The sequence below is a fragment of the Parus major genome, chromosome 24 (genome assembly GCF_001522545.3).
Source record: "Parus major isolate Abel chromosome 24, Parus_major1.1, whole genome shotgun sequence".
Classification (NCBI taxonomy): Eukaryota; Metazoa; Chordata; class Aves; order Passeriformes; family Paridae; genus Parus; species Parus major.
This window is the reverse complement of record NC_031792.1, coordinates 3,183,970-3,197,862: the sequence shown is the minus strand read 5'-3', so window position 1 is coordinate 3,197,862 and position 13,893 is coordinate 3,183,970. Positions and strand designations below refer to the sequence as shown.

Genomic DNA, 13,893 nt, shown 5'->3' with positions numbered 1-13,893 from the left:
AGGCTCCTCAGCTGCCTCCCCCTGGACACACTCACCTCACACAACACTCACAAACGACTGGGCCTGACCTAGTAACTCCTCGCTGCACGCTCAGCTCGGGCTGGAGGCACCAAACCCCCGGAGAAAGGTGCGCTCGGTGCCAGCATCAAGAGGCATCCGTAGCTGCGTGGCCCTGCCCGGATTGGCGCAGCTCGCTGACTTCATCCCATGCCCCGTTCATCCCCCAGCTTCTCCCTGCCGCTCCTCCTGGCCCGCTTTGCCCCAGGAAATCAGCCTGCAGCCCGTGAGGCAGCCGCAGCAAGGCTGCTCGCAGCTCCCCGGAGCGCCTGGCACCGGGCAGACGTGAGCGGAGCTGCCTGCGAGGGAGGCAGGGAGAAAACACTGCAGAGCTCAGGCGGATGGAGAGCCTCTGAGGGCGAGCACCATCACTGCTTCAAAGTGCTTATTCATCCCCCGCTGCTCAGCAGAGAGCCGCAGATGGATTTCCAGCAGGCTCTGAGCACACCCAAGGCTCTGAGCACACCAGGAGCTGCTCCCCTGGCACTGGTGTCACACAGTCCCAGGGGGCAGACCACACAGCTTTATTCAGTATTTTACAGCAAACCTACAGGGCTTGAGTGTATTCAATATTTTACAGCCCCAGCAGACCCACAGGGCTTGAGTATATTCAGTATTTTACAGCCCTGGCACACCCACAGGGCTTGAGTATATTCAATATTTTGCAGACCCACAGAGGCTTAGTATGTTCAATATTTCACAGACCCACAAGGGTTAAGTATATTCAATATTTTACAGCCCCAGCAGACCCACAGGGCTTGAGTATATTCAGTATTTCACAGCCCCAGCAGATCCATGAGGGTTGAGTATATTCAGTATATTACAACCCTGGAACACCCACAGGGGTTTAGTATATTCAATATTTCACAGCCCCAGCAGACCCACAGAGGTTGAGAATATTCAATATTTTGCAGACCCACAGAGGTTGAGTATATTCAGTATTTCACAGCCCCAGCAGATCCGCAGAGGTTGAGTATATTCAGTATATTACAGCCCTGGAACACCCACAGGGGTTTAGTGTATTCAATATTTTGCAGATCCACAAAGGTTAAGTATATTCAATATTTTACAGCCCCAGCAGACCCACAGAGGTTGAGTATATTCAATATTTTGCAGACCCATGGGGTTTAGTATATTCAATATTTTACAGCCCCAGCAGATCCACAAGGGTTTAGTATATTCAGTGTATTACAGCCCTGGAACACCCACAGAAGTTAAGTATATTCAATATTTTACAGTCTTGGCAGACCCATGGAGGTTTAGTATACTCAATATTTTACAGCCCTGGCACACCCACGGGGGTTTAGTATATTCAGTATTTTGCAGATCCACAGGGGTTAAGTATATTCAATATTTTACAGCCCCAGCAGACTACTCTTGAAGATAAATTCTCATCTACCCACACATTACTCTGTCCCCCACACAACATTTCTCTAATATCAAAGGAGTTTAGTATATTCAATATTTTACAGACCTGTCAGACCCACAGGAATTTACTATATTCAATATTTTGCAGATGGAGGTTTAGTATATCCAATATTTTACAGCCCTAGAAGACCCATGGGGTTTAGTTCATTCAATATTTTGCAGACCCATGGAGGTTTAGTATATTCAATATTTTGCAGACCCATGGGGTTTAGTATATTTAATATTTTACAGCCCTAGAAGACCCATGGAGGTTTAGTATATTCAGTATTTTGCAGACCCATGGGGTTTAGTTCATTCAATATTTTGCAGACCCATGTGGTCTAATATATTCAATATTTTGCAGACCCATGGAGGTTTAGTATATTCAATATTTTGCAGACCCATGGGGGTTTGGTATATTCAATATTTTGCAGACCCATGGAGGTTTAGTATATTCAATATTTTGCAGACCCATGGGTTTTAGTATATTCAGTATTTTGCAGCCCTGCCATCAGGCTGTGCTGGAGGGAGAAGGGACAGATGTCAGCCTCCTGCAGATGTGCAGAGGGTGCAGCAGGATGGGCACAGGCAGAAATCTCCTGGAAAGGGCCACGGAGAGCACAGAGAACAGCCCTGGCCTGGCACACACAAAATGTGTATTTTGCCGTGTGTTTTGCTGTGTTCACACGTGCCTGCACAAACCCAGGCTGGCACACGACACCTCTGTGCTCAGAACACACAAATGCCCTGCAGGAGAGGAGGTTTAGGGGGGATGTTGGGAAGGAATCCTTCCCTGGCAGGGAGGGAGGCTGTGGCTGCCCCATGGCTTGGCCAGGGCTCGGAGCACCCTGGGATGGTGGAAGGTTTAAGGTTCCTTACATCCCAAACCATTCCATGAAATCCAGTCTTATCAGGGACACAAAGCCACTCCTCTGAACACTTACTTCAACCTCCTAAGGCATCCAGTGCAGACACAGGAATCCACTAACAGCAAATCCACACACAGTGGACAATCTGCTCCCCAGTCCCTCTTCCATGAAGCCACTGATGTCCCTTAATGACATTTTTCTACTTCTGGGATTTTCTCCAAGTACACAGCGGCGTGGGAAGGGGAAAAAAAAATCCACAATAGCTTCATGAAGGACTTTCAGCAAATCCTGAGCTAAAGAATCATAATTTTGCAATTCAGAAAAAGTCGAATTTTAATTATTTTTTTGCAGCCTCTTTACAGCAGAGGCTCCCTGTAGCTGCAGCAGCTCCTGAACTGAAAAGCAAACAGGAAACATCTCCTGAGGAAGTGCAGTGTTCGGAAGGGAACAGCCCACTGTGAAATGCCTGAGCTCTGGGTAGGAATTCCAGGCTCTATAAATAGCCACAGCCACGGTCGTGTTAGCCCAGGGTTCGAACTCATAATTGCCTCCAAAAGGATTTCTTAAAAATTAGAAAACATTGTTTGTTTTTGTTTAAGTATTACCCATCAAATAGTCCCAACTCACAGCCAGCAGGGCATCCTCTCTATGGCTTCACGTTCCCCAGAGCAGCCTCACCTCTCACAGACTCCCAGGGACTAAAAAATTCCCTTTTCCAAGTGCCCACGCAGTGCAAACAAAGGGCTGAGGAGGCTCAGACAGATTAATTTGCCAGGAAAGGTGCCTGACCTGCAGGCAGAGAATTGAATGTGCTGCCTCTGAGGCACCACTTCAGCCACACTGGGATTCTCCCATATGGTAAAAAGAGAAAAGGCTGCAGGAGTTAGGAAAGCACCAGAAAAAAGCCCTCTGTGGGTCTGTGAAGTGCATGCAAAACAAAACCTGTTAGTGACAGAACCAGTGGGAGGGGAAATTAGAAACAAATCAGGAAATGTTACGGGGAGAGAGGAAGAACTGCTACAGAGAATGTCAGGATGGAAGGAGGAGAGAGCTCAATCGGAATGCACCTTGGTTACAGGTGTACAGATCCCCAGGAAAATGTGGCAGGAGGGTAAAATCCCGAGTCCTTCCCGAAGTCAGCAACGATCTGCAGCGTTACAGATGCCATCACAGCATCTGCCAGCTACGGCACACCTCCATTTCCCTGGGAAAAAAAACCTCTGCAGGCACTCTGTGCTGCAGCAGCTGGGAAGTCACATGAGGCTTCATTTCCAGCTAGAAAAAATATGCATTTCTCTCTTTCTGGGCATGCTGGGAGCTGTAGTTCCATGGCCAGAGCAGAGAATGCCTGAGAGCCATTTCTGAGCTGAGACTGCAGCCTCTGGCCTGAGCAGCAACCTGGAGCTTGGGCTCCAGAAAAGTGGGACAGCAGCACAGCACTTTCAGCTACTTGGAATTAGAGACTGGAGAAAAACACCCCTCCATCAAAAGGGGAAAAATAATTCCCCAGAGAGACTTGGGAACAGGAAGAATATTTGTGTGGGGAGGATGAGGGGCAGCACCAGGAAGGCAGAGAAAGTGGGATGATTCAGATCGTAACTGCTCCCTTCTTGAGCAATATTAGAATAAAAAAATGCTGCTCTCACACTGCCTTGTGGCTCTTTCCCTCCTCTCATTGTCCTGCCTGTTTGAACTCAGCCTTCCCTTTGCCTGAGGTGGTGCAATAACCTCTCCCAGCCTGGAAAGGCTCAGTCGTTCTGCAAAGCTGGGTAACAGAGAGCCCCGTGACTCATGGCATGCCTCAGAGAGAAATCCTCCTTCTCAATTGCTGCTGCATCCAAAGGAAAGTGGTTTCCCAATTTCTTCATTGCCAAGAACCTGCAGCCACTGTGAGGAGGCAGCAAGACGTCACTACCTTGGGCAGAAATATTAGAGACAAGGAGATTCTGAATTACCTCATGGCCTGAAATAATTCCCATCACACGGCAAACCAACACCTGAGCAGTCCAAGATCTTCACTCAGCATAATGCTGAGTACACAGACTCCCCAAATCAGAGTGCTTCTAAATGCCTAAAGCCTTTAGACCTGTTGGAACTGAAGTCTTTCCAGTCCATGAAGCAAAATATTTATATGCAGTCCAACAACCTGGAGTCCCTGGCACTGCCTGAGGGATCATCCATGGAGACACTGGGGAAACCAAACCTGCTGTTCCCATCTGGACCTGTGGGGAACCTCATGCAAGATCCTATAAAAAAATAACCTCCAGTTTCAGATAAAGTGGTGAAGAACACACACTATGATATTTTTTTGGCTTTAGGAGTAAAAGCCACTAGAGGGATGACTGCAGAGGAGGAGAAAGATCCTGAATCCCTCATTTCTGAAACTTGAGACAGAAAAAAGCAGCTGAAGAACACAACTTGAGGCTGCAGAGAGCAGCAGAGGATTCCCCTTCCCCACAGTGTCACCCTCCACAGAGCCACAGGCCCTCGGGGACCCCAGCACCAATCCTGGTTTCTCAGGGTGCTGATGGATGGCAGGTGCTGCACAAAGCCCAAACTCACATAAAGCCAAAGATCCTTTTCCAGAGCAAAGAAACAATGAAATCTTACAGTGCTGGAAGCTTTGACCCCCAAACTGGCCCATATTCCCATGGCCTGGCATCGAAACAGCAGGAAAGGGTTCAGCAGCCAAAGGTTTGGGGCAGGGCTCACCAGGACAAAGAAAAGCAGGCAGCAGGGAAAGCTGAAGGAAAAGTATCAGGTTAAAGTTGGAGGAGAAGAGGGGAAAAAAAGCAGAGGGGCTCAAGGGCAGAGCTTGGCTGGTTCCATCCCAGTGCCTGACCTTGCTCCACACACGCCAGCACCAGAATGCACAAGAAATGCTGTGCCCAGGCCAGGGAGGGATGGAGGGGGAGGCAGACAAGCAGAAGAAGAAAGGCAGAGGTCAGCGAGCACTCACACGGTTACAGTCATCGGCAGGAAGGGGGGAGCCTGTCCCAGGCCAGCTCCCAGCAACCTGAGGGAGCGTCCCTTCAGCAGCAGGGGAGGAAACACCGCTGGACTCAAAGAGGATAAAATCCCAGCTGGGTTACACACGCACAGTGGGGCAGGGGGAAAAGCAGCACAGAGCCGTGACCTCAGAATCCAGCGTGGAGGGATGCAGAGCTGCCATGGAGGCAGCCCTGGGATGGTTTTGGGGCTGGTGTGGTCACTGCAGGCTGGCCCCAGAGGAAGCAGCGCTGACGAGGCTGATGAGAGGGCAGAGCTGTGCCGAGCTCCACCGAGCCGGAGCTGCGCAAGAGGCACCGGGCTCTGCTCTGCTCTCAGATTTCTCCCATCACAGGCAATTCCATTTTAAAGGAGCAGCTGCCTTGAAGCCTTTGGCCAGATGCACTGATGCTGTGAGATGCAGAAAGCTGAGAGCGTGAATTCTCTGTGGAAACAGAGTTGGAGGGCCGCGGTTACTGGAGTGAAACTCTCCAGGGCAGAATCTACCAACCAGACTGCCCACAGCTTTTCCCAAACCTCCTGAAACAGAGGAGAAAACACCTGGTGAAAAAGAGTGGAAGGAAGCCAGGGGATGCCTTGCAGAGGTAAAATCCATAAAGGGATGTTCCGAGCTCCTTTTGAATGGCTGGTACCTCTCCTTTTTGACAGCTGACTACGAGATGTGAAGATGCACGTATTTCCCAAGGTAACCACTGCAGATCTTTTCACATTCCAAAGATTTACAGCACTAAAAGCACAGAACAGGCCATGATGAAGTGTGTGTGCGCTGACTGCAAAGTCAGGAGAGAGCTGATTTCTTCAGGGATTCACACTGACAGCAATCTCCATGGCACAAGACCCTTCACCAAACCAGTGCAAAACACCTCCAATTCCCAGTTCAGACCAGTGGAAATTTTCTGTTCCTACAGAGAATTAAGAAGAAATGCCCTGCAGTGAGCAGCTGCATTTCAGAAACAGCTGATGGCTGGAACATCCAAAGGTCTCTGTAAGGACAGGAGCATTCCAGCTGAAGGAAGCGATTCCCAGATCCTTTTCCACCACTCACAACCTGCCCGAGTCCTGGGCGAAGCTGAGGCAGCACCAGGGTGGCTCAAGAGCAATTTCTCCTCCAGCTGCTTAGGCAGGAGGATCAGCATCCCCCTGTGCCTTCAGCCTCCCTCAGGGCTGTGACCAGCGAAATTCCAGTTTATTGTGGGCCCAGATTCTCCAAAAGTTGAAGGGGGAGAACAAAATAAAAGATAAACCTTCTGTTTCTGCCCTCCCATTCACTGGCTCCACAAGTGGCTTTTATCCCACTTATCCCTGCACTATTTCTCCTCACCTGTGCTTTTATCCTTCCTCTGCACATCAAACAGGTCACTGTAAATTCAGAGATTTTGCCCCATCTCATCCCCAACATCAGGTGAAGCTTGAAATCTTTGAGATTTTATTAAGAGCAGAAGCAAATTAAAGCTGTGACAGCACAAGGGCCTCCTACCTTCAGGCACCCTTTTCACCCCACTGCTTTGAATTTAATATCTCTGTAAAAAGAGTTTAATATCTCTGTAAAGAGGGTGGGAAAAGATGGCATTTACTCCTCACAGGCACCACCAGCAGCAGCTCCATCTGCTAACTCGACTCTTCAGCACAAGAAGAGACACTCTGTGGTCCAGCTGGGATATGGGACATCACATTTTAGAGTTTTATTAAGTGGATGCCCATTTCCACCTCCCAGGAAAACTTCTGAAATGGGAAACTCCCCTTTTAAGCTGGATTTTGGCTGCAAATAAGCTAAGGGACACTTTCTATTATGTCCATCCTCACTATTATTTGTCTTCTCTATTGTTTAAACCCACAGATGGAGCTCTGTGCGACTAAAATCACTTTTTACTTCCCCTAAAGCAGCACACCAGGTCCCAGAACATCCCCCAGGAAATTCTACACGCAAGCAGCGTTAACAAATTATTTTTGCCAAGACAGCAAACCGGATTTGCAATGATTCACAAGGAAAGGACGTCAGGAAAAAAAAAAAAGAAGAGTTCCTGAAGAGCTGCACCCCATCCCACCCCATTTCACTTGGACACCACCTTTGTGTCACTGCACTCAAGGGACAAATCACTGCCAGGGCTTTTTATTTTTGCAGCAGGAGCACACTCAAGGCATGACTCACTTCTTTCTGATGCCAGCCCAGCTGAAGTGTTCCCAGCACGAAGGAAGGTGGGTTTCTGTGACAGGCAGACAAAGAGGTGTTGCCCACACTCTGCTCTTTCTCAGGGAACCCTGTGCTCATTTCCAGCACCCATTCATTCTGTTATCATGACTAGCACAGCTGAAATTCCCAAATCCTCTGGGGTTTTTGGCACATGCAATGGGATTGGGAGGACAGTTATAAACTCTTAAATGCATCCCAGCATAAAAAGGCAACCCCGTGAGGTGGGCAAGTCTGACCTGGAGATTTAAAGCCCAAAACAGCCACTCCCTGCAGAAACCTGGCCACACAAGGAGAATTAACATCAGGCTGCCCAGTGAACCCTCCCTTCTGTGCCTCTGAATCCCCCAGCTCTGGCTGGGAGGGGCTGGATCCGATTAATTTCCGTGAGACCCTCTATGGTTATTTTATAGCAGAACTGAACTTTCAGTGCTGCAGCAGGAGCCCACAATGGCCTTGTCTCTGTTTCCTGGTCTTGCCCTTGACTGGGCCAACAATTGGACCATTTTCAGACCATCTCAGAGAGCCTCAGACAGGCTGAGTGGCCACACATCCCCTCTCAGAATGGGCTCCTTCTCTCCGCTGCGTACCGGGCGGAAGGAGGAGCGGGCAGAACAAATCTGAATTAATCCCCTCAGCCAGCAGCCCTGCTCTCCACAGCCAGTTGGCACCTCAGAGCTTGGGAAACCCTCCCTGAGCAGGGGAACAGAGCTAAAATGTGTAATCCTGTACCAGGGGCACTGCCTCGCTGCAGGGCTCTGCTGTGAGCAAAACCTGGGCTCTGCCAAGCAGCCGAGTCACACCTGGAGACTCAGGGGGCACAGGAAATACCTTTGGGTCACTCACAACAAGTTACAGGCCCCAGAAATCATCCCAACCTCTTCTTTGCCACTTCCCCACCACAATATTCTGAGAATCCCAGCGTTCCCGGGACCCAGAGGTGATGGGGTGACCATTACTTACAGAAAGTGAAGTGTGGTTACACAACAAACTTCTGCTCTTGGGAACAGGAGGGGAGGGTAAGGAGCCTGCCCAGTGTCTCAGAGAAGGAAAAAGAGGGATATTAAAGCAACTCTGCACCTCCTCCTCGTGTTCCTGAGCATTTGGAGCGAGTGACACAGCCCAGTGAGGTCTGCCAGGCCTCCCCTGCACCCTGTCACCCAGTGACAGTGACAGTGACAGTGACAGTGACAGGCTGAGCTCACCGTGGCTAAACCAGCCCAGCAGAGACAGAACTTCCACCAAAAAACCCAAAACCCAACAGTGATGGCATGTGAGGCACAGGGAGCACGAGGTGTTCCCTTTCACTGACTCAGGCCAAGGGAACAGAGCTGAGCTTAAGCTGCTCTTGTCAGCCAGAGGTGAGAGGGGCAAAAAAGGGACATAATCAAAGGGACATAATCTAAATATTAACCATCTTTCTTACCAAAAAACCCAACTTGTTTCATCCTGGTTAAACTCCTATTTAATATTTAGTTCAAACTGACTCAGAGTTTGGATCCAAACCCAAAGTCACTTCCAAGTTACTGCAAAAGCAGCAGGGTTCTGATCAGGGACCCTGTGAGAGCTCAGCAGCCTCCAAGTCCTGTCCAGAACACTTTTAAAACCCCCTGAAGATGATCCATCTGGGAGGGACAAAAGCTTCCCAGGAATTTGGATCAGGACGCTCCCTCCCAAGGATCTTTGCAGGAAAAGGGGCTCAGAATGTTGTGCCAAAGGGAAAAAGACAGAGGGAGAAAGATGCAGAATAAACAAGCCCTAAAAACATAAATTATATGGATGTCACATTTATGAGGCTTCATTTATCCATTTTCAAACTTTGACCTCTTTTCTGCTCTTCCCACAACTTCCTGGGAAAACTCAAGCAGCCAACAGAATTTCTTCAACTTGTCTCTGTTGCGAGCTTTTCCCCAATTCCCTTGAAAGCTGTCTTCTGAATTTTGATCCATTATTTGAGAAATCTTTATTGGATTGCTCAGAGCAACAGCGAGCCCTGAAGCCCTGGAACTGCAGAATTAGGAGCTGCACAGATTAAGGAACTAAAATGAGATGCAGGAGATATCAGAGATCTTGAATTTAACTGTGCTTCCCCATTTCCTCCATTAGATATGATCTCTATGTAAATCATTTAGATTTACAGCCCTGTAAATGTAAATAATTCTGATTTATTTGATTTTTTTTTTGTGTAAATAGTTTTTTTATTATCTCTTGTAAACTGCCACTCACTTCCATCTCCTCCATTTCCAGCCTTGCTTTCCATGCTCTCCTCTCTTCAAGTTTGTCTCCTCCTTAGGCTGAGTCTAAGGACTGATTTTATTTGATATTTGGGGTTAATTTGGTGAAAATTCAAGGTAATTCATGCATGGCTTTGTCTCCTTTCAGTGACTGTGGGGTCTCTCTGTGCACACATCTCATCCAAATCTGTGACTCCATCCCACCCCTGGAATTATTTTAAGTCAGGCACAATTATTTGGAGCCTCTACTTCAGCTCTGCCTGAGTTTGTGCTTACACAGAAGCGATGTTTCAGCATCTGAGCAACTCACACTTAATTCACCACCTCTGTGAGGTAAAAAAGGAATTCTCCTGATTTCATAAATGAAGTGACTCACCCAGGCAATCAGCAAGCAAAGAACCGAGCCCTAAACTCACACAAAACCTCTTTCCAGCACATCCCACTAAATCCTTCCTCCTAAAACCCCGGTACAGGACTCTGTTACCCCGAGATGAGCACGAGCCAGGCACGGCAGAGCCAGGATAACTTACAGGGATTTGCAGAGGGAAAGCTTTTTCCTCAGGGAGGAGACACAGGGGTGGCAGACCTGCCTGGCCACGCTGCCACACGACGCTGTGCCAGGGTAGGGCTTCTGGACCATGGCAGCGCTTCCCAAACCTCCAGCCAGCAGCAGCACTCACACCTCCAGAGAAAAGACTGCCAGAGAGCCCCAGATGCACCCAGAGCAGGGCAAAATGTTCAGGCTTCTCCTCAAAGATCCAGGAGCCCTTGGAAATCCCTCGCTGAGAAGGGAACTCCACCAGCAGCGCCTTTGGTGAAGATCCTGGCTGGGAGGGTTCCAGCCATCCTCAGCTGTGTGCTCTTCATTTTTTTTCATCTCAGAATCAACTCAGCAGCTCAGCAGCCCTTTGTTGTTGGCTGGGGCAGCCTCTTTCAGCACTTTCCCAGCTGTCCTGAGGCGGGTGCAGCTCGTTCCCTGCTCTCAGCATCTCCTTCTGCTCCTGCCCTCCTCGGGGATGCCAGGGCAGCGTGCCAAGGCAAGGTGCACCTTCCCAGGGCACAGCACCCAGCTCCCTGCCCTCCTTCTGCTCCCATCCCACAGCTCTGATAAAATCCTGCATGGCTCTGGGGTTTTTAGGGGTTTTTCTAAGAGCTGATGTACAATGGTCAATGGACGAGCGACCAGAACTGCCTTGGAATCCTTCAAAACGGAAGCTCAGAGCTTCAAATCGCAATCAAATCAAATTCAAATCAAAGATTTGAAGCTCGGAGATTCAAATCTTCAAATGAGAATGGAGGACTCTTTGTTACTGGTCAAAAAAAAAAACAAAACAAAACACCTAAAAGCAGCAAAAATAAATCCTCCTCATTCAGTTGCTGGAGAGGGTATAAAAGATTCAAGATGCCTCAGAAACAACTTCCATCTGTGCTATTTATCATAGCAGACAGCAAGCTCTTCTCACTAATTCCTGTCCAGCTTACACTAAAAGTGTGTTTGAGTTATTTTTTGGTGAAGATTTATGAGCACAAACCACCAATATCCAAAGGAAGCCAGTGGAGGCTGAGGGAATTACATCAGCAAATGAAACCAAAATAAAAACAGTAGAAAAGGTAATTTACTATCCGTCAAATGGAGAATTTTAGGATCCATGAAAAGAGAGTTTAACTGTAATTAAATTTAGGCAGCAGGAATGTTGCTAAATGTAAGAGGTCAGTTACTCTGGCTTTGCATAAATAGTTTTGAGATCTGCCTGTGCTGCTGAAATCTGCTCCAGGAACATTCAGCACCAACCTAAATGCTCCCTTTAAAATCCATCTGAAACAGGCAGCACTGCCAAATGATTCCCTGCTGCTCCACCCAGACATTTATTAACAAATCCTACCCCTGTTCAACCTGTGGAATTCCAGCTGAAATGGAATAACAGCACCTCAGAGGTGAATATTCCATTCCACTTTGCTGTCCCACTCTCTATTTCCTGGCTTCAAACACCTGCCAGTCAATTAGGGATGTTTTGTTAATTAGTCCAGCTCCACAGCCAAGGGGAGATGGATAATTGGAGTGAAATATGGATGAAAAGTGAGTTACACCTCCCAAGAGCTGATTCTGAACCGAAAACCCTCCTGGGATATTAAGTGGCTCCTTAGGGTCACTCTCAAGTGAGTCAATTCCTGCTGTTCCAGGGGCATTTTTCCCATCTTCAAGCTGATGAAAAATACAGCTTTTTAAACATAGCTAAACCCAATGTAAATCACATTTCTCCTTAGATGGCTCTGAGAAGTGCAAGGAAAATAAATCAGTGATAACTCAGGGCTCACAGCTCAAGAAAAACTCAGCAAATTCAGGCTCAAAAGTTGAACTACAAATGCAGCAAAGCTCCTCATCACATGGCTCTGAGAAGAGCAACATTCATAAATCATGCACAAAAATAAATGACAAAAATCGGTTTTCAACAGCTTTTGTGCCAATGCTGCAGTTTGAAATGGTCATTAATCAACCCAAATTAAAGTTTCTCCTGGAACTCCACAGCACCCAGGTGCTGCACACAAGTTCCAGAGCTCAGGAGCCGGAACACATTGAAAGTGAATAAAACAACCAAGCTCAGAGGTGTCTTTGCTGAGGACAGGATCCACCCAGGAAATTCCATTTGTGCATTTTTAAGGATCAGAGGTGTTAATAACCAACACACAGCAGGTCTGATGATGCTGGAGTTTGGGGAATGAGCCTCAAAAGAAAATTCTGGCTATTTCAGGGGCTGGATGCATTGTCCCACCTTCAAGGTGATGAAAAACGCAGCTTTTTAAATTGCTGAGACCCATTTAAATCAGATTTTTTGTTAAACAGCTCTGAGAAACACCAGGGAAGTGAGTGAGGAGCTGGAGCAGCTCAGCAGGTGTGGTTTGACAGCCCGGGCTCAGACTCACCTGTCCTCGCGCGAGGGGCTCAGGAACCGCGCGGAGTCATCGTCGTGGCTGCTCTGCTGGCTGCTCTGCTGGCTGCTGCAAGAGACAGGCACAGTTAGAGCTGGGGAACTCCTGGGAACACTCTGCCTAAACCTGGGAAACACAGACAGGGCTGGGAACCTCCTCTGGAACAGTCAGATTAAATCCAGATTGAGGAAAACACAGACAGAGCTTGGGAACATCCTCTGGAACAGTCAGATTAAATCCAGATTGAGGAAAACACAGACAGAGCTGGGGAATCTCCTCTGGAACACTCAGATTAAATCCAGATTGAGGAAAACAGATCTTTGTGATCTCTGGAACACTCAGATTAAATCCAGATTATAGAAAACAGATCTTTGTGGCCCCTGGAACACTCATCTTAAACCCAGATTGAGGAAAACATAGACAGAGATGTTTGACCTCCTCTGGAACACTCAGCTTCAAATCCAGATGCAGGAAAACACAGACAGAGCTGGGGAATCTCCTGTGGAACACTCATCTTAAATCCAGATTGAGGAAAACAGATCTTTGTGGCCCCTGGAACACTCAGCTTAAATCCAGATGCAGGAAAACACAGACAGGGCTGGGAAACCTCCTCTGGAACAGTCAGCTTAAATCCAGATCAAGGAAAACACAGACAGAGCCGGGGAAGTCCTGTGAAACACTCATCTTTAAATCCAGATTACAAAATACAGACCTTTGTGGCCTCTGGAACACTCATCTTAAATCCAGATGGAGGAAAACATAGACAGAGATCTTTGACCTCCTCTGGAACACTCAGTTTAAATCCAGATGGAGGAAAACATCTCTGTGACCTCTGGAACACTCATCTTAAATCCAGATATAAAAAAAAAGAAACACAGACAGGGATGTTTGACCTCCTTTGGGACACTCAGCTGTAAATTCAGATTACAGAAAACAGATCTCTGTGACCTCTGGAGCACTCAGCTCAAACCCAGATGGAGGAAAACACAAGGTTCACGCTCCATGTTCGGGGTTGAAAAGGGGAAGCAACAGGAGGCATTTTTATATCTGATTCACAGCCAGCACGAGGCTTTGGAGTCTCTCTTTGTGACACTTCCATGAGAACTTTCTGAAATATAAAAATGACCTTGCACATCACCTGGACAGCATCTCACCATCTCTTACAGCCAAACATTCCAGCACCAAGCAGAAGCAGTAAAAA

General features: G+C 47.8%; 1 protein-coding gene across 5 annotated transcripts in view; it reads right to left on the bottom strand.

Moving 5' to 3' along the window:
- The window catches only part of GRAMD1B (GRAM domain containing 1B), a 91,424-nt gene that overhangs the window by 67,915 nt on the left and 9,616 nt on the right, over nt 1-13,893 (bottom strand). For 4 of the 5 annotated variants that reach the window (XM_033519671.1, XM_015649730.3, XM_015649727.3 and 1 more), the window contains exon 2: nt 12,687-12,761. In XM_033519671.1, the coding sequence (XP_033375562.1) occupies nt 12,687-12,761 (75 nt within the window). Of the gene's footprint in view, nt 1-3,400; nt 3,493-12,686; nt 12,762-13,893 lie in introns of those variants that run through there. The other variant, XM_015649733.3, reaches the window with a different exon arrangement.